Source organism: Mercenaria mercenaria, chromosome 13 (genome assembly GCF_021730395.1).
Source record: "Mercenaria mercenaria strain notata chromosome 13, MADL_Memer_1, whole genome shotgun sequence".
NCBI lineage: Eukaryota > Metazoa > Mollusca > Bivalvia > Venerida > Veneridae > Mercenaria > Mercenaria mercenaria.
Window position 1 is genome coordinate 24,106,412 of NC_069373.1, and position 25,018 is coordinate 24,131,429.

The following is a 25,018-nucleotide window of genomic DNA, read 5'->3' on the forward strand; positions in this document are numbered from 1 at the left end:
GCATAAATTATGTCTCCTGGGGGAGACATATTGTTTCTGCCCTGTCCATCACACTTCATTCAGAACCATTTGACCTAGAACCTTCAAGCTTCATAGGGTGGCAGGGCTTATGGAGTAGATAACCCCTATTGTTTTTGGGGTTACTCCATCAAAGGTCAAGGTCACAGGGGCCTGAACATGGAAGCCATTTCCGATCAATAACTTGAGAAGCACTTGACCAAGAATGTTGAAACTTCATAGGATGATTGGTCATGCAAAGTAGATGACCCTTATCAATTTTGGGGTCACTCTAATAAAGGTCAAGGTCACAGGAGCCTGAACATGGAAAACCATTTCCAATCAGTAATTTAAGAACCACTTGACAGAATGTTGAAACTTCATGGGAAGATTGGTCATGCAGAGTAGATGACCGCTATTGATTTTGGGGTGACTCTAATAAAGGTCAAGGTCACAGGGGCCTGAACATGGAAAACAATTTCCGATCAATAACTTGAGAATCACTGACCCAGAATGTTGAAACTTCATAGGATAATTGGTCATGCAGAGTAGATGACCCCTATTGATTTTTGGGTCACTCTAATAAAGGTCCTGAACATGGAAAACCATTTCCAGTCAATAACTTGAGAATCACTTGACCCAGAATGTCGAAACTTCATAGGATGATTGGACATGCAGAGTAGATGACCCCTATTGATTTTGGGGTCACTATTAAAGGTCAAGGTCGCAGCTAACAGAACATGGAAATCCATTTCCAGTCAGTAACTTGAGAACCACTTGACCCAGAATGTTGAAACTTCATAGAGTAATAATAATAATAATAATAATAAAGACTTTATTTAACGAGGCAGCATACTTGCCGAAGCAGTCTTCGATAGGACTTACAGAGTAGATGACCCCTATTGTTTTTGGGGTCACACTAGTAAAGGTCAAGGTCGCAGCGGACAGAACATGGAAATCCATTTCCAGTCAATAACTTGAGAACCATTTGAACCCTAAACTTTCAAACTTCATAGGATGATAGGACTTACAGAGTAGATGACCCATATTGTTTTTGGGGTCACTCAATCAAAGGTCAAGGTCAAAGGGGGCTGAACATAGAAAACTCTTTTCAATCAATAACTTGAGAACTACTTGACCCAGAATGTTAAAACTAAATAGGATGATTGGACATGCAGAGTAGATGACCCATACTGATTTTAGGGGTCACTCGATCAAAGGTCAAGGTCACAGGGGCCTGAACATGGAAAATCATTTCCAATTCATAACTTGAGAACCACTAGGCCCAGTATGTTGAAACTTAGTAGGATGATTGGACATGCCACGTAGTTGATCCCTATTGCAGTCAACCGTGTCTCTTTGACTTTTATTCCTATCCCCTATTGACTTCTTCCCTATATGACTATGCATTGGGGGAGACATGTGCTTTTCTATAAAAGCATCTTCTAGTTTGTAACTGGGTCACTTGGGAAAGAAACTAGGTAATTAGGTCATATCTTGGAATAACTTTGTTAACACTGTAGAGGTCACTTTCTCAATTTGATCATCATAAATCTTTGTCAGAATGTTTGTCTGTATGAAATCTAGATCAAGTTCAAAAATGGGGTACCTGAAGTCAAAAAGTGGTCAAAATGTTTGTCTCTATGAAATCTAGGCCAAAGTAGATACTAAATTATCAGGGGTAAGAACTAGGTCAGATGAGTTATACCGGGCCTTCAGGGTCCTTCTGTTATTCAAATGTGGTCACTCAGCCACTTTTAGAAATGCCTTTTAATGAATTCTTTTCATGAACTGGTGAACTTCAAGAAACTTGGTCTGAGCATTATTGTAAGATCCTGTCCCACATTTGTGGTGGCTCTTGGCCCCTTTTAGTGGCCACAAGTTTATACACAGTTGTTGCAATTATTTATTCAGTGTGTACATATATTCAAGGTCAAACAGTCAGGGTCAGGAGAGTGATTATGGCCCTCTTGTATCTTCTCTGCACCAAAATTTCTAAAACTTCATTCAGGAACTATGCCTGTCTGCTTAGCTCAGTAGGGAGAGTGCAGATCTACTGATTGCGGGGTCATGAGTTTGATCCCTGTGTTGGGCATGTGTTTTCCGTGACGATTTGATGAAAGAGATTGTGTCATAAATCATTTGCCTTTCACCTCTGATTCATGTGAAGAAGTTGGCAATTACCTGCTGAGAAACAATCTGGATCTATACGAAAACAGTAACCGTTGTGTGCTCATCCTAGAAAAGGTCAGGTGGGATAGTCTGCTTGATATATCTAGATCTTGCGAAACAAAAGAGAATTTCATGAAATATTAATATAGGAGATGTTAATCAAACACTTTCATGGAAATAATTTCTTGACAGCTTTTCAAATTACATACAAACAATAGAAGTAAAAATGTCATATCTATATACTGATGAGAACATTAGTGATTTCTTACTACCTTTCATTCTTGGGCTGCTAGCTTAAATATGCCTGTAACACTTTTATTTGAATTTTGTTACCAGAAGTTATTATTGACAAAGTTTTACTTCTTTGTATTGTTTGGCTGTTTTTTGTGTTTATTAGTTGCTTTATATATATGCGGCCTCTGCATGGTCATGTAATATTTGATTTCGCAGCATGTTCTTGTCTCTGCTGTTCTTCAGCGTACCGCCCCCGATTGAAGAAAAACAAGACCCCACTCAGTAAGCGAGGTTCGTTATGTTTTTATTTCATTTTCACTTTTTGTTTTGTTTATCACAAATGGATTCTTCTGAATGCTGCAAACATTTTTTATAGAATAGGTAGAGCTATTGGACTCACCCATGCGTCGGCTTCTGCATCGATTTGGTTAAATTTTTGTATGTAAGCTGGTATCTCAGTAACCATTGTGGAAATGGATTGAAACTTCACACAATTATTCATTGTGATAACTGACTTACATTGCACAGGTTCCATAACTCTGTTTTGCTTTTTAGTGACCGCTCGATGTCCATCATGCATCGTGTGTCAACAATTTCTAAAAAAATCTTCTTCTACCACCCACATCATGACACAAGGTCCATAACTCTGGCACCAATGTTATATGAATTATGCCCTCTTTAGTTCACCTGAGCAATTCTCATGGTGGGCTATTGTGATCACGCTGTATCCGTCCGTCCATCATCAGCAATTGTGTTTAAAAGATATCTCCACCAAAACCACTGAATGGATTTTGATGAAACTTGGCTTGGATGTTCCTTGGATGACCCAAGACCAGAATTGTTCAAATGGTTCCATTTGGTTGCACATATGGGCCGCCAGAGCTAAAACTAGAAAAATCATAAAACGTAATTTCCTCCTAAACCGATGGTCTGATTTTGAAATAATTTGACACAAATGGTCCTTATGTCACCCTTTACCAAGATTGTTCAAATTATAGCGATTCGTCAAAAAACATGGCCGCCTGGGGGGGGGGGGGGGGCATGGTCACTTTTCCCTTATATGTATATAGTGGAAATTAAAAAAAATGTTCTTATGTGAAACTGCTAGCCCAATTTTAAAATAATTTCACACAAATGGTCCTTGTGTGATCCTCTACCAAGATTGTTGAAATTATTTTGATTCGTCAAAAAACATGACCGCCAGAGGGTGTGGTCACATTTCCCGCCAGAGGGTGTGGTCACTTTTCCCGATATGTATATATAGTGGAATCTTTAAAAATCTTCTTGCGTGAAACTGCTGCCCCAATTTTAAAATAATTTTACACAAATGGTCCTTGTGATAGTCTACCAAGATCGTTCAAATTATACCGATTCGTCAAATATATGGCCGCCAGAGGGCGTGGTCACTTTTCCCTATATGTGTATAGTAGAACTTGTGTGAAACTGCTGACCCGATTCTAAAATAAATTTACACAAATGGTTCTTGTGTGACCTACAAATATTATTCAAATTTTTTCTGATTCATCAAAAAACATGGCCACCAGAGGGCATGGTCACTTTTCTTCAATTTCTTTAGACAATATCTCCTCTAAAACCACTGAATGAATTTTGATGAAACTTTACACAAATGATCTCTGGGTAGCCTTCTTTCAAAGTTGTTCAAATGGTTCCGGTTCATTGAACTTATGGGTCTTTTTGGTTAAAAGTAGGTTTTCAGCTAATCCTTTTCTCAAGAGCTTTGATATTTGGCATGTGTTATAAGGGTTTGACTCTCTGCCATACTTGTCCAAATTATTGCCCTTAGGTAAAAAAAATGGCTACGCCCCCATTTCTAACATCTACTTACTATAGGCTTTTATAAGAAACTTTGAAAATCTTCTTCTATGAATCAGTAATAACTAGAGCCCTAATATTTGGTATGTGATATTAGATTTGTAATTTCTGTAATTGTTCAAATTATTGCCCTAGGTTCAAAAATGTGTGTGACATGTATATGATTTAGGCTAACATAGAAGAAACCTTACTCTGTACTTACACAAACACACTTGAAGCCTTGTACACAGGTGAGCACTTTAGGGTCAATGACCCTCTTGTTACTTAGAAGTTTAGGTTAATTTTGATGCATTTTCACAATATCTCTATTACGGAAATGGTTTGATTCAAACTTAAAAGAATTGTTCCACTCCATCACGCACATCATATGACACAAGGGCTATAAGTCTTGCACCAACATTTCATGAATTATCTCCCTTTTTACTTAGAATTTCATGTTAAAGTTTTGGTGCACTTTCTCTCTACCTCAGTTATTATAACATGGATTTGATTCAAACTTAAAATAATTGTTCCTCATCATCATCCACATCATTTGACACAAGGGTCATAACTCTTGCACCAATATTTTATGAATTATGTCCTTTTTCGCAGGTGAGTTTTTGTGATTGCTTGATGTCCTGTGTCTGTCTGTCTGTCATCTGCCTGTCGCCTGTTGTCTGCCAACATTTAGCATGTGTATGCGATAGAGGATGTATTTTTCAACTGATCCTCATGAAATTTAGTCAGAATGATAGCCTTGATGAAATCTAGGCCGAGTTCAAAAACGGGTCATCTGGGGTCAAATACTAGGTCACTAGGTCAAATCAAAGAAAAACCTTGTGTGTGCAATAGAGGCTGTAGTTTTCAATTATCTTCATGAATTTTGGTCAGAATGATAACCTTGATGAAATCTAGGCCAATTTCGAAAATGGTTCATCTAGGATCAAAAACTAGGTCAGTAGGTCAAATCAAAGAAAAACCTTGTGTATGCCATAGAGGCTGTATTTTTCAATTGATCTTCATGAAATTTGGTCGTAATGATTGCCTTGATGAAATCTAGGACGATTTTGAATATGGGTCATCTGAGGTCAAAAACTAGGTCACTAGGTCAAATTATAGAAAAATCTGTATGTGATATAGACTGTGTTTTAAAATTGATCTTCATGAAATTTGGTCAGAATTATCGCCTTGATGAAATCTAGGTCGAGTTTGAATATGGGTCATCTGGGGTCAAAAAGTAGGTCGCTAGGTCAAATCAAAGAAAAACCTTGTGTATGCGATAGAAGCTGTATTTTTCAATTGATCTTCATGAATTTTGTCAGAATGATTGCCTTGATGAAATATAGGTCAGGTTCGAATATGGGTCATCTTGGGTCAAAAACTAGGTCACTAGGTCATATCAAAGAAAAAGCTTGTGTATGCAATAGGGACTGCATTTTATACGGAATCTTCATGAAATTTTATCACAATATTTGTCTGGATGAAATCTAGGTCAAGATTGAATATGGGTCATCTGGTGTCAAAAACTAGGTCACCCGGTCAAATTAAAGAAAAACCTTGTGTACGCAATTGGGGCTGCATTTAACACTTGATATTCATAAAATTTGGTCAGAATGATAGCCTTGATGAAATCTATGGTCAATGTCAGATACAGGTCATCTGTAATCAAAAACTAGGTCACTAGTTCAAATCAAAGAAAAACCTTGTGTATGCGATAGAGGCTGTATTTTTCAACTGATCTTCATGAAATTTTGTCAGAATGATAGCCTTGGTGAAATCTAGGCCAAGTTTGAAAATGGGTCATCTGGGATCAAAAAACCTTGTGTATGCAATAGGGGCTGCATTTTACACTGGATTTTCATATAATTTAGTCAGAATGGTTGCCTTGCTAAAATCTAGGTCAAGTTTGAATATGGGTAATCTGGGGTCAAAAACTAGGTCACTTAAGTCAAATCAAAGAAAAAACCTTGTGTATGCAATAGAGGCTGTATTTTCAATTGATCTTCATGAAATTTGGTCAGAATAATATCCTTGATGAAATCTAGGTCAGTTTCAAATATGGGTCATCTGGGGTCAAAAACTAAGTCACTAGGTCAAATCAAAGAAAATACTTGTTTACACAAGATTTTTGCTTCTATTTTAATGAAAATTGGTCAGAATATTATTTTGTTTCCATGAAATCACTAGGTCAAACATGTTTACACTGTAATGGTGTGTTTCTGAGGTGAGTGAGCTAGGGCCATCTTAGCCCTCTTGTTTACTTAAATTTTCAGGTTAAAATTCTGATGCACTTTCACTATATCACTATTATGACCAAATTGATTTTATTCAAACTTAAAATGATTGTTCCACATCATCACCCAGATCATATGACACAAGGTCCGGAATGCTTGCACCAATATGATGAGTTATGCCCCCTTTTTACTTTCAGGTTCAAGTTACTTTTGCACTTACTCAGTTATTATGTAAATACAGATTTGATTCAAACTTAGTTATTACACATTATTAGTCACATGATATGACACATGGTGCATTACTCTTGCAGAAATTTTCCATGAATTATGTCCCTTTTATTCTTGTGCATATTGCCGACATGTTCCAGTTTTGTGTTTCTTAGCAGAGTTATGGCCTTTGATTCATCAAATTTTATGATGTTTTAGCCACTTCTCTTACATAATAGGGTGGATTTCCACTAAATCTTATAGAAGTAATCGATGCAAAGTCTTATTATGCATACTGTTAGGCTTCAGTGAATTTTAGCAGAGGTATGGCCCTTGATTTGAGTTGTTTACCCTACTTTCTGTATACAAACCTCAAGAGGGATTAGTGTGAAGCAATCATCATGTTGTGATTAAATGATTTACAGCAGAGTCAAGACCGTTGATTTTTAGCTCACCTGAGCAATGTTATTGTGATCTCTCCGGCGTCTGTCGTCTGTCAACATTCAGCTTGTGTATGCGATAGAGGCTGTACTTTTCAACTGAACTTCATGAAATTTTGTCAGAATGATTACCCTGATGAAATCTTAGCCAAGTTCGAAAATGGGATCTGGGGTCAAAGACTAGGTCAAATCAAAGAAAAACCTTGTTCACTAGGTCAAATCAAAGAAAAACCTTGTGTATGCGATCGAGGCTGTATTTTTCAACTGATCTTCATGATTTTGTCAGAATGATTACCTTGATGAAATCTAGACCAAGTTCAAAAATGGGATCTGGGGTCAAAGACTAGGTCAAATCAAAGAAAAACCTTTTGTATGTGATAGAGGCTGTATTTTTCAGTTGATCTTCATGCAGTTTGGTCAGAATGATTGCTTTGATAAAATGTAGGTCAAATTTGAATATGAGTCATATAGGGACAAAAACTAGGTCACTAGGTCAAATCAATAAAAAAAACCTTGTGTATGCAATAGGGGCTGCATTTTATACCGAATCTTCATGAAATTTAATTAGAATGTTTGTCCTGATAAAATCTAGGTCAAGTTTGAATATGGGTCATCTGGGGTCTAAAACTAGGTCACCCGGTCAAATTAAAGGAAAACCTTGTGTACGCTGTAGGGGCTGCATTTTACACTCGATATTCATAAAATTTTGTCAGAATGATTGCCTTGATGGTCAGGTTAGAATATGGGTCATCTGTGGTCAAGAACAAGGTCACTAGGTCAAATCAAAGAAAAACCTTGTGTATGCAATAGAGACTGTATTTTTCAAATGATCTTCATGAAATTTGGTTAGAATGATAATGAAATTAAGGTCAAGTTTGAATATGGGTCATCTGGGGTCAAAAATTAGGTCGCTAGGGCAAATCAAAGAAAAACGTTTGTATGCAATAGGCGCTGTATTTTTCAATTTAGGTTTATGAACTTTGGTCAGAATGATTTGCCTTGATCAAATCTAGGTCAAGTTCGAATGTAGGTCATCTTGGCTCAAAAACTAGGTTACTAGGTTAAAGAAAATACATGTTTACACTTAAGAGACCACATTTTTGGTCCAATCTTAATGGACATTGGTCAGAATATTTGTTTCTATGAAGTCTTTAGGTCAAACATGTTTACACTCTTATGGTGTGTTCCTCAGGTGAGCGACCTAGGGCCATCTTGGCCCTCTTATTCAAATTCTTTGATCTGTGCTACTTCTCCTCTACCACTGGTTGGAATTCTATCAAACTTAACTGGAGTTACCACTGCCAAGCCAATTTGTGAACATTGTTGGAATGATAGCGTTCATTGATTTTTACCTGGAGTTATGGCCCTTAATTTGTTGCATTTTACAATTTCTGCCCGATAAATGGTGGGAGACATACGATTTTCATGAAGAATAACCTCTATTTAGCACATGATCTTTACTAGCATGTAGTACTGTCCCCCTCGGACATGTAAAAGCAGAGGTTTTCCCCTTGATTTGGTTTAAAGAAAAAAAATACTTGCAATTCTAAAAGAATTCTAGCTAGAATCACCAAACCTCACATTATTATTAGTCCCCTACTGGTTGAAAACCAGTTTCGGGGACTATAGGAATGCGCTTTTCCTTCATTCTGTCATTCTGTCATTCCGTCCATCCGCAATTTCGTGTCCGGTCCATAACTCTTTTATCCATGAAGGGATTTTAATATTACTTAGCACAAATGTTCCCCATGATGAGACGACATGTCGTGCGCAAAACCCGAACCCCTAGCTTAAAGGTCAAGGTCACAATTGGAGGTCAAAGGTCAACAGGGCTTTTTTCCTGTCCGGTCCATAACTCTCCCATCCATGAAGGGATTTTAATATCACATGGCACAATTGTACCTCATAATAAGATGATGTGTCATGCACAACTTTCAGACCCCTAGCTCAAAGGTCAAGGTCACACTTAGCAGTCAAATGTTAACATGGCATGAACAGGGTCTGTTTCGTGTCCGGTCCATAACTCTTTTATCCATGAAGGGATTTTAATATTACTTGGCACAAATGTTCCCCATGATGAGGCGATGTGTCGTGTGCAAAACCCGCACCACTAGCTCAAAGGTCAAGGTCACAATTTGAGGTCAAAAGTCAACAGGGCTTTTTTCCTGTCCGGTCCATAACTCTCCCATCTATGAAGGGATTTTAATATCAATTGGCATAATTGTACCTCATAATAAGACGATGTGTCGTGCAGAACTTTGAGACCCCTAGCTCAAAGGTCAAGGTCACACTTAGCAGTCAAATGTTAACATGGCATGAACAGGGTCTGTTTCCTGTCCGGTCTATAACTCTTTCATCCATGAAGGGATTTTGATATTACTTGGCACAAATGTTCCCCATGATGAGGCAACATGTCATGCGCAAAACCCGGAACCCTAGCTCAAAGGTCAAGGTAACAATTGGAGGCCAAAGGTCAATAGGTTTTTTTTCCTGTCCGGTCCAGAACTTTGTCATCCATCAAAGGATTACAATATTACTTGGCATAAATGTTCCCCATGATGAGACGACAAGTCATGCGCAACACCCAGAACCCTAGCTTAAAGGTCAAGGTCACACTTTGAGATCAAAGGTCAATAAGATTTTTTTCCTGTCCTGTCTATAACTTTGTCGTGCAAAACAGGATTTAAATATCAGTTGGCACAAACATTTCCCTGGATGAGACAACATGTTGTGTGCAAAGCCCCGGCTCTAGGTCTAAGGTCAAGGTCATACTTAGAGGTCAAAGGTCAAATTCAAGAATGACTTTGTCTGGAGCATTTCTTCTTTATGCATTGAGGGATTGTAATGTAACTTGGCACAAATGTTCACCACCATGAGACGAATTGTCGCACGCCAGAACCAGGCCCTAGGTCTAAGGTCAAGGTCATACTTAGAGGTTAAAGGTCAAATTCAAGAATGAGTTTGTCCGGAGCATTTCTTCTTCATGCATGGAGGGATTTTGATGTAACTTGGTAGAAATGTTCACCACTATGAGGCACACTTTTTTTAGAATTATGTCCCTTTGTTGTTACTATAAATAGATTATATTGTAACTTTTTTATTACTGGCCGTAGGGAAAAATTGAGACCACTTTTCTGTGGTACAACATGCACGGTACATCCAAATTTTAGGTGTATTTTGATCTATCTCTACCTGGTAAAGAGTTTCTTGTGGACTTAAATTTTATAGATTTTTTTTTTTTTTTTTTTTTTTTTAGGGTTTATTTCACTTTGTTGTTACTATAAATAACTTTTATGATAATTTTTTGTATAATCGACCAAAAAAAAATCCAAATGAAAACAACTGTACGTTTTTATATATGCAAATTTTAATCCAAGTGCTTTGTTATATTATATTGTATATATAGTACAATATTGTTTATACATCATTGACAGATATCAGTTCATTATGTTATACTGCAGTAGAGAAAATTAGGTGCCTTCCAGTAGGGGACTTTGTATTGCATGGCAATACTTCATTCACTTGTTAATCTAAGCACATGACTATTGCTCACTAAGTATTATCCCCCATGACTCAGTAAAAACAGAGTATTTCCCCTTGATTTTTAGCTCACCTGAGCACGAAGTGCTCAAAGGTGAGCTTTAGTGATCACCCTGTGTCCGGCGTCCGTCGTCGTCCGTCCGTCCGTCCGTCGTCAACAATTTGACTGTTAACACTCTAGAGGTCACATTTTTGACCCAATCTTAATGAAACTTGGTCAGAATGTTACCCTCAATAAAATCTTGGACGAGTTCGATATTGGGTCATCTGGGATCAAAAACTAGGTCATCAGGTCAAATCAAAGGAAAAGCTTGTTAACACTCTAGAGGTCACATTTTTGGCCCAATCTTAATGAAACTTGGTCAGAATGTTACCCTCAATAAAATCTTGGATGAGTTCGATATTAAGTCATCTGGGGTCAAAAACTAGGTCATCAGGTCAAATCAAAGGAAAAGCTTGTTAACACTCTAGAGGTCACAATTTTGGCCCAATCTTAATGAAACTTGGTCAGGATGTTACCCTCAATAAAATCTTGGACGAGTTCGATATTGGGTCATCTGGGGTCAAAAACTAGGTCACCAGGTCAAATCAAAGAAAAAGCTTGTTAACACTCTAGAGGTCACATTTTTGGCCCAATCTTAATGAAACTTGGTCAGAATGTTACCCTTAATAAAATCTTGGACGATTTCGATATTTGGTTATCTGGGATCATAAACTAGGTCACCAGGTCAAATCAAAGGAAAAGCTTGTTAACACTGTTGAAGCCGCATTTATGACTGTATCTTCATGAAACTTGGTCAGATTGTTAATATTGATGATCTTAAGGTCCAGTTTGAATCTGGGTCATGTAGGCTAAAAAACTAGGTCACCAAGCCAAATCAAATGAAAAGCTAGTTTACACTAGAGGCCACATTTATGACCATACCTTAATGAAACTTGGTCAAATTTGATGATCTATAGCTCAGTTCAAATCTGGGTTAGGTGGGGTCAAAAACTAGGTCACTAGGTCATATCAAAGGAAAAGCTTGTTAACACTCTAGAGGCCACATTTATGACTATATCTTCATGAAACTTAGTCAGAATGTTAAACTTGATGATCTTTAGGGCAATTTTGAATCTGGGTCATGTCGGGTCAAAAACTAGGTCACCGGGTCAAATCAAAGGAAAAGCTAATTAACACTGTAGAGGCCACGTTTATGACCATATCTTAATGAAACTTGGTCAGAATGTTAATCTTGATAATCTTTAGGTCAAGTTTAAATCTGGGTCAGATGGAGTCAAAAACTAGGTCACTAGGTCATATCAAAGGAAAAGCTTGTTAACACTCTAGAGGCCACATTTTTGACTATATCTTCATGAAACTTAGTCAGAATGTTAAACTTGATGGTCTTTAGGTCAAGTTCGAATCTGGGTCATGTCGGGTCAAAAACTAGGTCACGGGGGTCAAATAAAAGGAATAGTTAGTTAACACTTTAGAGGCCACATTTATGACCATATCTTAATGAAACTTGGTCAGAATGTTAATCTTGATGATCTATAGGTCAAGTTTAAATCTGGGTCAGGTGTGTTAAAAAACTAGGTCACTAGGTCAAATCAAAGGAAAAGCTTGTTAAGACTCTAGAGGCCAGATTTATGACTGTATCTTCATGAAACTTAATCAGAATGTTAATCTTGATGATCTTTAGGTCAAGTTCGAATCTGGGTCATGTGGGGGCAAAAACTAGGTCACCGGGTCAAATCAAAGGAAAAGCTAGTTAACACTTTAGAGGCTACATTTATGACCATATCTTAATGAAACTTGGTCAGAATGTTGATCTTGATGATCTTTAGGTCAATAGGTCAGGTGAGCGATACAGGGCCTTCATGGCCCTCTTGTTTAAAAAATAAGGATTTTTGACTGTATCTAAGTAACCTATTGATGGATCTACATGGAAGTTTACATAAATGTAGATCACCACAAGGCCATGGTGCATGCACAACTTTCATCATGATCACTATTGAAAAAGATACGGTAGTTTGAAATTCAACAAAATGGCAGATAATGGAAGCAGCCATTTTAGTGTGAATATGACATCATTTACACACTCCTGAATTCTTTATTTAGCAAATAACCTTTTAAATAGATTGATTTCATATGTTTCTTGAGTGTAAGATGTAAAACATGGTAATTTCTTTTATTATAGCTGGAAAAAGTATAGAAATTATTTTGAAGAAATAAGTAAATACAGTTCAAATATGTATCTATCAACTGAATAAATCTGCCATTTCTTTTTTTTTTTGTTACCATGGAAACAAAATGGCCACCATTTTTATCAAATATTTAAATGCTCATAACTCACATTTTTAAGCCAATTTTAAAAATTCTTACACTTCTTTAAAATATTTAAGAAACCTTAGCAGACAGAATTATGATGAAAACAACATTGCCTTTCCTAATGTAGATCACTATAGGGCAGTGGTATATGCACATCTTTCATCAGGGTCTCTTCAGTTACTGTGAGAATTAATGCCCTTTTTAATCCCCTGCCACAAGTGGTGGGGGTTACAGAAATGGTCTCTGTCTGTCTGTCCGTCGTCCATCCATAACATTTTGTGTCCGCTCTGTATCTCCTAAACCCCTTGAAGGATTTTCATGAAACTTTGGTCAAATGATCACCTCATCAAGACGATGTGCAGAACTCATGAGTCAGCTATGTCGGCTCAAGGTCAAAGTAACAACTCTAGGCCAAAGGTTTGAGTCTTCCATTTTGTGTCTGCTCTGTATCTCCTAAACCTCTTGAGGGATTTTCATGAAACTTTGGTCAAATGATCACCTCATCAAGATGATGTTCAGAACTCATGAGTCAGCCATGTCTGATCAAGGTCAAGGTCACAACTCAAGGTCAAAGGTTTGAGCCTTCCATTTTGTGTCCGCTCTGTATCTCCTAAACCCCTTGAAGGATTTTCGTGGAACTTGGGTCAGATGATCACATCAAGACAATATGCAGAACTCATGAGTCAGCCATGTCAGCTAAAGGTCAAGGTCACAACTGAAGGTCAAAGGTTTTAGCCTTCCATTTTGTATCCGCTCTGTATCTCCTAAACTCCTTGAGGGATTTTCATACAACATGGGACAATGATCACCTCATCACCTTTGGAAACCATCTATTTATGTCTCCCCCATAATATTGGTTTTGCCTTTGCCATCTGTTTTCTGTCCGCATTAAAGCTTGTCTGGCTTTCACTGGTCAAACTGCTGACCGGATTTCGACGAAACTTCTCAGGAATGATTAGTACCAACCCTAGTTGTGCATATCGCCGGCATGTTCTGCTTTTGCTGCACAAAATGGCCACCAGAGCTAAAAATAGAAAAATCTTGTCCAGCTTTCACAGGTCAAACTGCTGGCTGGATTTCAAAGAAACGTCACAGGAGTGATTAGTACCAACCCTAATTGTGCATATCGCTGGCACGTTCCGTTTCGCTGCACAAAATGGCGGCCAGAGCTAAAAAAATAGAAAAAAATCTTCTCCCGCTTGCACAGGTCAAACTGCTTGCTGGATTTTGATGAAACTTCACAGGAGTGATCAGTACAAAGCCTAGTTGTGCATATGGCTGACACGTTCCGCTTCACTGCACAAAATGGCCGCCAGAGCTAAATGTATTCATGGGGGGGGGGAGACATATGTTTTTGTGACTAAAACACCTTCTAGTTTCAATCAATCTTGGTTGCACAACCAAGATAGACAAAGGGAGGTAATAATAATTTTATAAACTTGCATTTCTAATTAATGTTGGCAAAATATGTACTCGTCAACTGAAATCTTAGACTGCATTAATATTATAGTGCTTATATTCACATTTTTATTTAGGCAAAATATATTAATGTATCCAGACAGCTCTTATTATGTCTCCCACTAAACATTGGTGTGGGAGACATATTGATTTACTCCCATCTGTCTGTCACAAATCTTGTCCGCACTCAAAGTTGAACATTTCTCATCCGATCATCACCAAACTTGAACAAAATGTGTTTGCCAATAAGTCCTCAGCCAAGTTTGATAACTAGCCATATCGGCCCAGGCACTTCGGAATTATGGCCCTTGAAAACTTGTTTTTGATAATCAAAGTACTGAAAGTCTAATAAGGCAGTTGAGGTTTTTGTTCTACTGTTGACGCATATACTACTATTCAGATCATTAGGCAGTTGTGGGAGACATACGCTTTTCTCAAAAGCAGCTCTAGTTAGAAACATTTTTGCTAAGTATATGTAAGCAAAATTTGACTTCATATTGACAGAAAAACTTGAATTTAAAAATACAGGACGTAAAAGTGGGAAAAAATAGGGAATTTCTCTTCCACTTGACAATCCTATAGGTGAATTCTGGAGGTGCCAGTTTTCCCCAAGTCCCCAGCAATCATTTTCCTATATCTTTTAAATTCTTTGCCATTGGGGTTGTGGGGTGGGGTAGGGTAGGTGGGTATAAACTTTCCCTGTTTGGATGTTTCTTCGATATTCCTCCTGGAAGTTAATAAAAGTATGTTCATGCTGTATCGTCTGTTTTTAGTAAATTGCCTGACAAGCATGTTTTCTTTCTTGAGAAAACCAATCATAATGTGCAATTTTTGTCAAACAAAGCTGTTCTGGATTGACTTTATTTTGAAATTACTATTTTGAACAAATGTGTTGACCTTGATCCTCTAGCCTGTTTGGGCTCTGAAGCTCAGGTGAACGAATCTAGGGCTATCAAGTTCCTCTCATTTTTCTTAAGTTAAGGCCCAGATTAGTGCACTGTGACGAAAGTCACAAGAGCTGTAGAAATATCCCTGACATCAGCATCTTGTGTAGACACCTGGTGAGCAATTCTAGGCCAGCACATACCTCTGTTAATACACATTACAACTGAATGAAATTTCAGACATGCCTTCTTCATTAGAAAACATGTTCAGAAACTCTCGCTTTCATTTTGATGAAATTTTGCCCCATAGTTTTATTGTTATTAGGCTGAAGGTCAAGCTCCCAGCATGCTTGATAGTGAAAATTACATGCTCAGGTTAGATGGACAGGCCATCATTGAGAGGCATAATTATGTGTTTTACGAACAGCTCTTTCTAGCTCACCTGAGCACAAAGTGCTCAAGGTGAGCTTTTGTGATCGCCCTGTGTCTGTCGTCGTCCATCGTCAACAATTTGACTGTTAACACTCTATTATATTATTATTATTATTATGTTAACATTCTAGAGGTCACAATTTTGGCCCAAACTTAATGAAACTTGGTCAGAATGTTACCCTCAATAAAATCTTGGACGAGTTCGATATTGGGTCATCTGGGGTCAGAAACTAGGTCACCAGGTCAAATCAAAGGAAAAGCTTGTTAACACTCTAGAGGTCACAATTTTGGCCCAATCTTGGTGAGAATGTTACCCTCAGTAAAATCTTTGACAAGTTCAGTATTGGGTCATCTGGGGTCAAAAACTAGGTCACCAGGTCAAATCAAAGGAAAAGCTTGTTAACGCTCTAGAGGTCACAATTTTGGCCCAATCTTAAGGGGAAATGCCAGAGTTGTCTATATGTATATAGGGCAAAAAATTTCCTCCGGGCAGAATTTCTTTAAACTTTGTGTACTGACTGGTAAACAAGTTTAAAACAGAAATATGTATCAAATATCATAGGTACCCAGGCTTGATCTTGAATTATCTGCCCTTAAGAGTAGATTTTTTCAGTATTTTCTGACTTTCAAGGGCAGATAATTCATGACCAAGGCTGGGTTCCTATGGTTTGTTTTATTTCATATTTCTGTTTTTGAATTGATTCTCTGTCAGTAAAAAAAAGTTTAAAGAAGAAATTCCTTCTGTAAGAAATTTTTTGCCCCATGTCAATATAGAGACTGTTGCAAATGTCCTTAACTATGAACATGACAAAATGATACCGCAAAGTCCTAGTCTTTCCCATGGACCGAGTTTCTTTAAACTTTGTGTACTGACTGCAAATGAAGTCTGAAACAGAAATAAAATTTAAAATACATAGTTCTCTTGCTTTGATCTAGAATTATCTGCCCTTGTAAATTGGATTTTTTTAGTATTTTCTGATTTTCAAGGGTTGATAACTCAAGATCAAGCCTGGGTACCTATGATTTTAAATACGTATTTCCGTTTTAAGGCCACACCAAATTGATAAGTTGTTCATCGGATTTTTTTTCTGAAAAAAAAAATTTGAGGTGGCGAGGGAAAAAATAATTTAAATATTTTTTTGATTTTTGAGAAAATCAGGAGCGAGCGAAGAGCGAAGAAATATATTTTGTCTTCATTTGGCTCTCGACTGACTAATAAAAACCTTAAAATAGAATGTATAGCCCTTTTAAATTAAAAAGTAAGTCCCCAGGGATTGAGAAAATCTAACCCGCAGACGCACAACAAAGTGAACTCGTGAAAAAAGGTAAAAACATTGTCATACAGTACACTGTAATCAAATATCGAATCGAATATTTACTGCTATGAAAATGTCTACACCAGAAGAAACAATACTCTTAAGTCTGAATCTAGACAGAGTTATGCCCCTTTTTAACATAGAATATTTTTAATTAAGTTTTATATAATGACCAATAGTTCTGTACTTTAATAGCTTCTGACTATTATGCCCCTTTACTGGCAAAGCTCTGATTTAGAAAAGTCGAGCATGATGTCTTATGTACAGCTCTTTTTTCTAACTTTAAACTTTCATAACATATTAAATTTGTTGAAACAAAGTCTCAATTAAAGTCTGAAATGGAGATTAACGTGCATTAACATTAGTCTACTAAATGATTGGAAAATTTGAAAATCAAAACTGTCCTGAAAACAACTCGTAATGTAAATTCCTTACCCCACCAACTTTCGTATACAAATGCTGATCATTTGGACAGGAAAAAACAGAAAACAGATAAGTGACATGCATCAATAAGTATTTATCCTTACCAAAATAATGTAGATTGATGTTATCAAAACAGATTAGTTTGTTTTTCTTCATCCAGTTTTCAATGAAATAAATCGATTTTTGTAGTATGATTTGAAGAAAATGGCGTAACTGCATAAAGGGGAAATAACTTTAATGCAACTAAATATAAGTATTATGATTTATTATAGACGATGTGTGCGTAGTATGTATTTATTTTGATTAAAGTCCATTTGAGAACAATCTGGGACTGGAAGTATAAGCATTTATACACTTTTACATCCGTAAAAAGTAGCGCACCAAAAAATTTTGGATTGATTTTTTTCAATGGGACGAGCGCAAGCCAAAAACAAAAAAAAATATTTTTTTTTTGTGTTTCTGAAAATATATGAGCGGCAAATCCGATGAACAACTTTTTAATTTGGTGAGGCCTAAACTTGATTCTCAGTCAGTACACAGAGTTTAAAGAAGTTCTGCCCGTAGGAAAATTTTTGCTTATATACATATAGGCAACTGTCCCATTTGCCCTTAATGAAACTTGGTCAGAATGTTACCATCAATAAAATCTTGGACGAGTTCAATATTGGGTTATCTGGGGTCAAAAACTAGGTCACCAGGTCAAATCAAAGGAAAAGCTTGTTAACACTAGAGGTCACAATTTTGGCCCAATCTTAATGAAACTTGGTCAGAATGTTACCCTCAATAAAATCTTGGACGAGTTCAATATTGGGTCATCTGGGGTCAGAAACTAGGTCACCAGGTCAAATCAAAGGAAAAGCTTGACAACACTGTAGAGGCCACATTTATGACTGTATCTTCATGAAACTTGGTCAGAATGTTAATCTTGATGATCTTTAGGTCTGTTTCGAATCTGGGTCAGGTGGGGTCAAAAACTAGGTCTCCAGGTCAAATCAAAGGAAAAGCTAGTTAACACTGTATAGGCCACATTTATGACCGTATCTTAATGAAACTTGGTCAGAATGTTATTGTTGATGATTTATAAGTGAAGTTCAGATCTGGGTCAGGTAGGGTCAAAAACTAGGTCTCCAGGTCAAATCAAAGGAAAAGCTAGTTAACACTCTAGAGGCCACATTTGTGACCATATATTAATGAAACTTTTTCAGAATGTTAATCTTGATGATCTTTAGGTCTAGTTCAAATCTTGATCGGGTGGGTTCAAAAACTAGGTCACCAGGTCAAATCAAGAAAAAAGCTAGTTAACACTGTAGAGGCCACATTTATGACCGTATCTTAATGAAACTTGGTCAGAATGTTATTGTTGATGATCTATAAGTGAAGTTCAGATCTGGGTCAGGTGGGGTCAAAAACTAGGTCACCAGGTCAAATCAAAGGAAAAGCTTGTTACCACTCTGGCCACAATCATGGCAATATTTCTATGAAACTTAATCAGAATGTTTGTTTGATGACCTCTAGATCAAGTTCGAATCTGGATGATGTGTAATCAAAAACCAGGTCACCAGGTCAAAAAATCAAAGGAAAAACTTGTTAATACTCTAGAGGTCACATTTATGACTGTATCTTCATGACTCTTGGTCAGAATGTTAACCTTCATGATCTTTAGGTCAAGTTCGAATCTGGGTCTTGTTGGGTCAAAACTAGGTCACCAGGTCAGATCAAAGGAAAAACTAGTTAACTTTCTAGAGGCCACATTTATGACGGTACCTTAATGAAACTTGTTCAGAATGTTAATCTTAATGATCTAAAGGTCAAGTTCCAATCTTGGGTCAAGTAAGGTCAAAAACTAGGTCACCAGGTCAAATCAAAGGTAAGCTTGTTAACAATCTAGAGGCCACATTTATGATTTTATCTTCATGAAACTTGGTCAGAATGTTAATCTTGATGATCTTTAGATCAGTTTCGTATCTGGGTCATGTGGGGTCAAAAACTAGGTCAAATCAAAGGAAAAGCTAGTTAACACTCTAGAGGCCACATATATGACCATATCTTAATGAAACTTTGTAAAAATGTTAATCTTGATAATTTGATCTTTAGGTCAATAGGTCAGGTGAGCGATACAGGGCCTTCAGGGCCCTCTTGTTTTATTAATCATGTTTGGAAAGAATGTATGTGACTAATACGAGGTGTGTTCAGAAAGTCTGTGGACAAGACGCGCATTACAAAACGTGTAATGTTACCCTTACAAAAAGACGCATATGTGTTGATTTGGTCAGTCTACAATCAATTTTCAACTTTTGGCGCTCCTTGCATCACTGCAAGTGTACTAAAACGTTGCTATAGCAACACTACCTCGCCTGCACGCGGCACTTCTTATTTTCAGAAAAACTCATATGTATTCCTTGTCAATTGTCGTCTGCATAAGCGGCAAAATGCGCGAAAAAATGTACCATATCAAATGTGACGTCATTTAACGTGTTCAGCGGTTATTTTGAACGTCATCTGCATTGAAGCGCGTTCTATTAGCATCAAACAAATTGCAAACAATATTCAGCTATGGCAGCAACGTTACACAATGAGCAGCGCAGTGTGATAAAGTTTTGCGTAAGTGCAAACATGACACCGACGGATACACATAAATTAATGCAGAAAGGGAAATTTCACGTTTCAAGAAGTTTAGTGTTTAAATGGCATAAAAGATTTTCAGAAGGACTTGATGATGTAAGTGACAAACAGAGGACAGGGAGGCCTCGCCGAAGCGGGAGTGAAGTTAAACAGGTGCGCGAAATCATTTCAGAGGACAGGAGGAGATCGGTGCGGGAAATCAGTGACATTACCGGCATTAGTGTAACTGGTGTTCATAATATCTTAACAGAGGAGCTTGGCATGGGTAAAGTGTGCGCGCGCTGGGTGCCGCGACTTCTCCGAGACAACGAAAAGGAAACACGTGTTAGACTCTCAAAAGCATTTATCGACGGTTATGAAAGAGAGGGTAATGATTTTCTTCATTGTGTCATAACTATGGACGAGACGTGGCTATATCTGTACGAGCCCGAATCAAAGCAACAGTCTATGGTTTGGAAACACCCTCAGTCACCACCACCAAAGAAGGCGAAAACCTGCAGATCATCTGGGAAGTTCATGTTCATGTTCTTCATGGACTCAGAAGGGATGCTCCTACAGCATGTGGTACCTAATGGAACAACAGTCAACGCTGAATATTACCAGAAGGTTAGTTTATTATGATAAAATCACATAGATATTATTTTAATAATAATAATGAAATATTAATGCAAAATTGCAAACAATGTGCACAATTTTAAGCTTCATAAATTAGAAAGTTTGTAACATTCAATATTCAAGACGGAAAAACATTTCTGCACATGTGTTTGGTTCTGTATTTTCAGGTCATTCGCCGGGATCTGACGAAGTCAAATTCAATTCGGAAAAAGCGTCCAGGCAAGGAATTTGAGGATTATATTTACCACCACGACAACGCCCCCGCCCATAGAGCTACCGAGACCTTGTCAATAATAGACTTTCTGGGGTTCGAGAGGTTGGAGCACGCGCCCTACAGTCCGGACTGCGCGCCTATGGATTTCGCCGTTTTCCCAAAAGTGAAGGGTGATTTACGCGGCAAGCGCTTCTATGACATTGATGAGCTGAGGTTTTCAGTTCGCTCCATAATCGCCTCATGCCAAAAGGAGTGGTTTCTGGAAGTTTACGACAAATGGGTGCAGCACCATCGGAAGTGCGTGAAAGTTGGTGGAGAGTACTTTGAAAAAATGTGACGTTGACGTCGCGTTATGAAAGTGACGACGTCAAAGTGCCGCATGCATGTGATGATACATGTATTGTGTACTATGTACTTCAAAAACTGTTTCATGTAATTTTTGTCATTTTTAGCTCATCTGATTTTTTGAAAAAAATGATGAGTTATTGTCATCACTTGAGCGGTTGTCGGCGTCGGCGTCGGCGTCTGCGTCGGCGTTGCCTGGTTAAGTTTTATGTTTAGGTCAGCTTTTCTCCTAAACTATCAAAGCTATTGCTTTGAAACTTGGAATACTTGTTCACCATCATAAGCTGACCCTGTATAGCAAGAAACATAACTCCATCTTGCTTTTTGCAAGATTTTTGGCCCCTTTTGTACTTAGAAAATATCAGATTTCTTGGTTAAGTTTTATGTTTAGGTCAACTTTTCTCCTAAACTATCAAAGCTATTGCTTTGAAACTTGGAATACTTGTTCACCATCATAAGCAGACCCTGTACATCAAGAAACATAACTCCATCTTGCTTTTTGCAAGATTTATTGCCCCTTTTGGACTTAGAAAATCAGTTTTCTTGGTTAAGTTTTATGTTTAGGTCAGCTTTTATCCTAAACTATCAAAGCTATTGCTTTAAAACTTGCAACACTTGTTCGCCATCATAAGTTGACCCTGTACAGCAAGAAACATAACTCCGTCCTGCTTTTTGCAAGATTTATGGCCCCTTTTGGACTTAGAAAATATCAGATTTCTTGGTTAAGTTTTATGTTTAGGTCAACTTTTTCTCTTAAACTATCAAAGCTATTGCTTTGAAACTTGCAACACTTGTTCACCATCATAAGCTGACCCTGTACAGCAAGCAACATAACTCCATCCTGCTTTTTGCAATAATTATTGCCCCTTTTGGACTTAGAAAATCATTTTCTTGGTTGAGTATTATGTTTAAGTCAACTTTTCTCATAAACTATCAAAGCTATTGCTTTAAAACTTGCAACAGTTTTTCACCATCATAAGTGGACACTGTACATCAAGAAACATAATTCTATCCTGCTTTTTGCAAGAATGATGGCCCTTTTTAGACTTAGAAAATCATGGGTAGGACAATATTTCTATTGCACAAAAAAAATCAGATGAGCGTCAGCACCCGCAAGGCGGTGCTCTTGTTTAAACATGCACTGAAATTTTAAATCTGCTTATAATGATATAAAATACAGATATGTCTCTCAAAAAATACGTTTATTTCTGGACCTGTCCACGAACTTTCTGAACACACCTGGTATATCTCCTTTGCCAGATCAGTCTGGTATAGCCAGAGTTACTTGCCCTTAGTTTGGTTAAGATTGGTGAACACTTGCCTCTTTAATTTTTAATCAATTTTTAATAATGTTTGAAAGGTTTATTTATAGTCATAAGATTTCACCCAAGTAAGAGTTTTGTAGTAATTGCTATACTTTATATTGAAATACTTCATATTGATGACCAATTTGGTATTTTGGTCCCTACCAAAAACAGCAGACTTTCCGTTTCCAGAAAAGTAACATGAAGTTTTGTACTACATGAGACCGTGTATTGTATCAGAAATAGTTATGCCAAGAAGTGTGTTGTGCAAACTATTGCCTTAAGTTGAAGCAATATTTCCTCTGTTCAGTCAATAATGTATTGATGAACTGTCTAAACCTAGCTTTGTAATATATGAGATGCCTGTATATTATGATAAATGTAGGGACTGTAGCCTGTGTAGTGTAGAGACTGTACCATGTGAAGTGTAGTGACTGGACCATGTGAAGCGTAGGGACTGTACCATGTGAAGTGTAGGGACACTAGCATGTGAAGTGTAGGGACACTAGCATGTGAAGTGTAGTGACTGTAACATGTGAAGTGTAGAGACTGTAGCATGTGAAGTGTAGGAACTGTAGCATGTGAAGTGTAGTGACTGTGCCATGTGAAGTGTAGAGACTGTACCATGTGAAGTGTAGGGACTGTACTATGTGAAGTGTAGAGACTGTACCATGTGAAGTGTAGGGACTGTAACATGTGAAGTGTAGTGACTTTACCATGTGAAGTGTAGAGACTGTGCCATGTGAAGTGTAGAGACTGTACCATGTGAAGTGTAGAGACTGTGCCATGTGAAGTGTAGAGACTGTACCATGTGAAGTGTAGAGACTGTACCATGTGAAGTGTAGAGACTGTGCCATGTGAAGTGTAGAGACTGTGCCATGTGAAGTGTAGAGACTGTACCGTGTGAAGTGTAGAGACTGTGCCATGTGAAGTGTAGAGACTGTACCATGTGAAGTGTAGAGACTGTGCCATGTGAAGTGTAGAGACTGTACTATGTGAAGTGTAGGGACTGTACCATGTGAAGTGTAGGGACTGTACTATGTTAAGTGTAGAGACTGTACCATGTGAAGTGTAGGGACTGTAACATGTGAAGTGTAGTGACTTTACCGTGTGAAGTGTAGGGACTGTACCATGTGAAGTGAAGTGCCTGTACCATAAGAAGTGTAGGGACTGTACCATGTGAAGTGTAGGGACTGTACCATGTGAAGTGTAAGGACTGTACCATGTGAAGTGTAGGGACTGTACCATGGTAAGTGTAGGGACTGTACCATGTAAATTGTAGGGACTGTACCATGTTAAGTGTAGGGAATGTACCATGTGAAGTGTAGAGACTGTACCATATGGAGGGCAGGGGCTAATTTAAGCAATGAAAGGTAGATACAAGATGTAATGAGACACAAGCACATTATATAAGAACAGAATCTGGCTGTATTATATAACTATAATGACAACATCTGTGACTCACTGCAGACCTGGAGCGCCTGTATAAATTACAGACTCGGGTATATACAGGATTCAGCAATTTGAATGAAAAGTGTCTTTAATGTATATATTTTGTAACCATGGTAATACTAACCCTAACCTTTAGTCAGTATATTATACATAATTATTATACAATAAATGTGTGCGGATATGCAATAATTTGCATATTTTTCTGTGCGCTCCAATTGATATTCACTTCCGGACATGGGCAGAAGACTGCTCCAGGTCTGCAATGAACAGCATCAAATGACAACAATAATAGTAGGGTGACTTTCTGGCTTTAAAAAATATGAACCTGGACCCCCCTGTACAACAATATAAGTTGTATACCAAAATGTTCGTAGAAGTCTGAAGTTTATGAACCTACTGGAATAAATGGTGGCGTTTTGAGAAATCCAAGATGGCGTCCAAGATGGCCACCAAAAATAAAAAATATCATTTCTTTTAGATTTGTGGCCCCAAGTGTTGAACTTAATGATTTTAATTATGTTTTATGTCTTTATATGCACGGATACACATTGGAATTACATTATTTAGTTGTTTTTTATACATATTTCTGTAAATTTTGCAAAAAAGTAGAAAATTGTTCCCTCTGAATTGGTTAAAATTAGGGTATTGGGTGTTATTTTTAACAGCAGGTAAAATGATATGACAAAATGTTCATATATTTATGCAGGCCTTTTTTTATGCTGATTTTAGGGTTTGAAATTCGGCCCCATTCCCCAATCTAAAAAGTATACTTTTTTCCCCACCTTTGCCAAAAATTCCCCATGCAAAAAAAAAATGAAATTAGTTTTGATTTTCAGTCCTGATTTTAACAACTTTTCAGCAAATATATTCCTCCAAACAATGATTTCGCGACGTAAATTTCCCCTCCAAAAGGGACCTGGTACCTTTTCCCAAATTTACAAAAAAAGGGCTGTTATGCTCAGATATGAAATGTAACATTCAGATAATGAAAATATATACACAG

At 37.5% G+C, this 25,018-nt stretch overlaps 1 protein-coding gene across 10 annotated transcripts in view; it reads left to right on the forward strand.

Moving 5' to 3' along the window:
* Window positions 1-25,018, forward strand: part of LOC123529326 (membrane-associated guanylate kinase, WW and PDZ domain-containing protein 3-like) — a 284,542-nt gene that overhangs the window by 188,257 nt on the left and 71,267 nt on the right. For 8 of the 10 annotated variants that reach the window (XM_053521338.1, XM_053521345.1, XM_053521342.1 and 5 more), the window contains one exon: window positions 2,620-2,694. The exons of 1 other annotated variant lie outside the window; for it this stretch is intronic. In XM_053521338.1, the coding sequence (XP_053377313.1) occupies window positions 2,620-2,694 (75 nt within the window). The remainder of the gene's footprint in view (window positions 1-2,619; window positions 2,695-25,018) is intronic. One more of the 10 variants, XM_045309616.2, reaches the window with a different exon arrangement.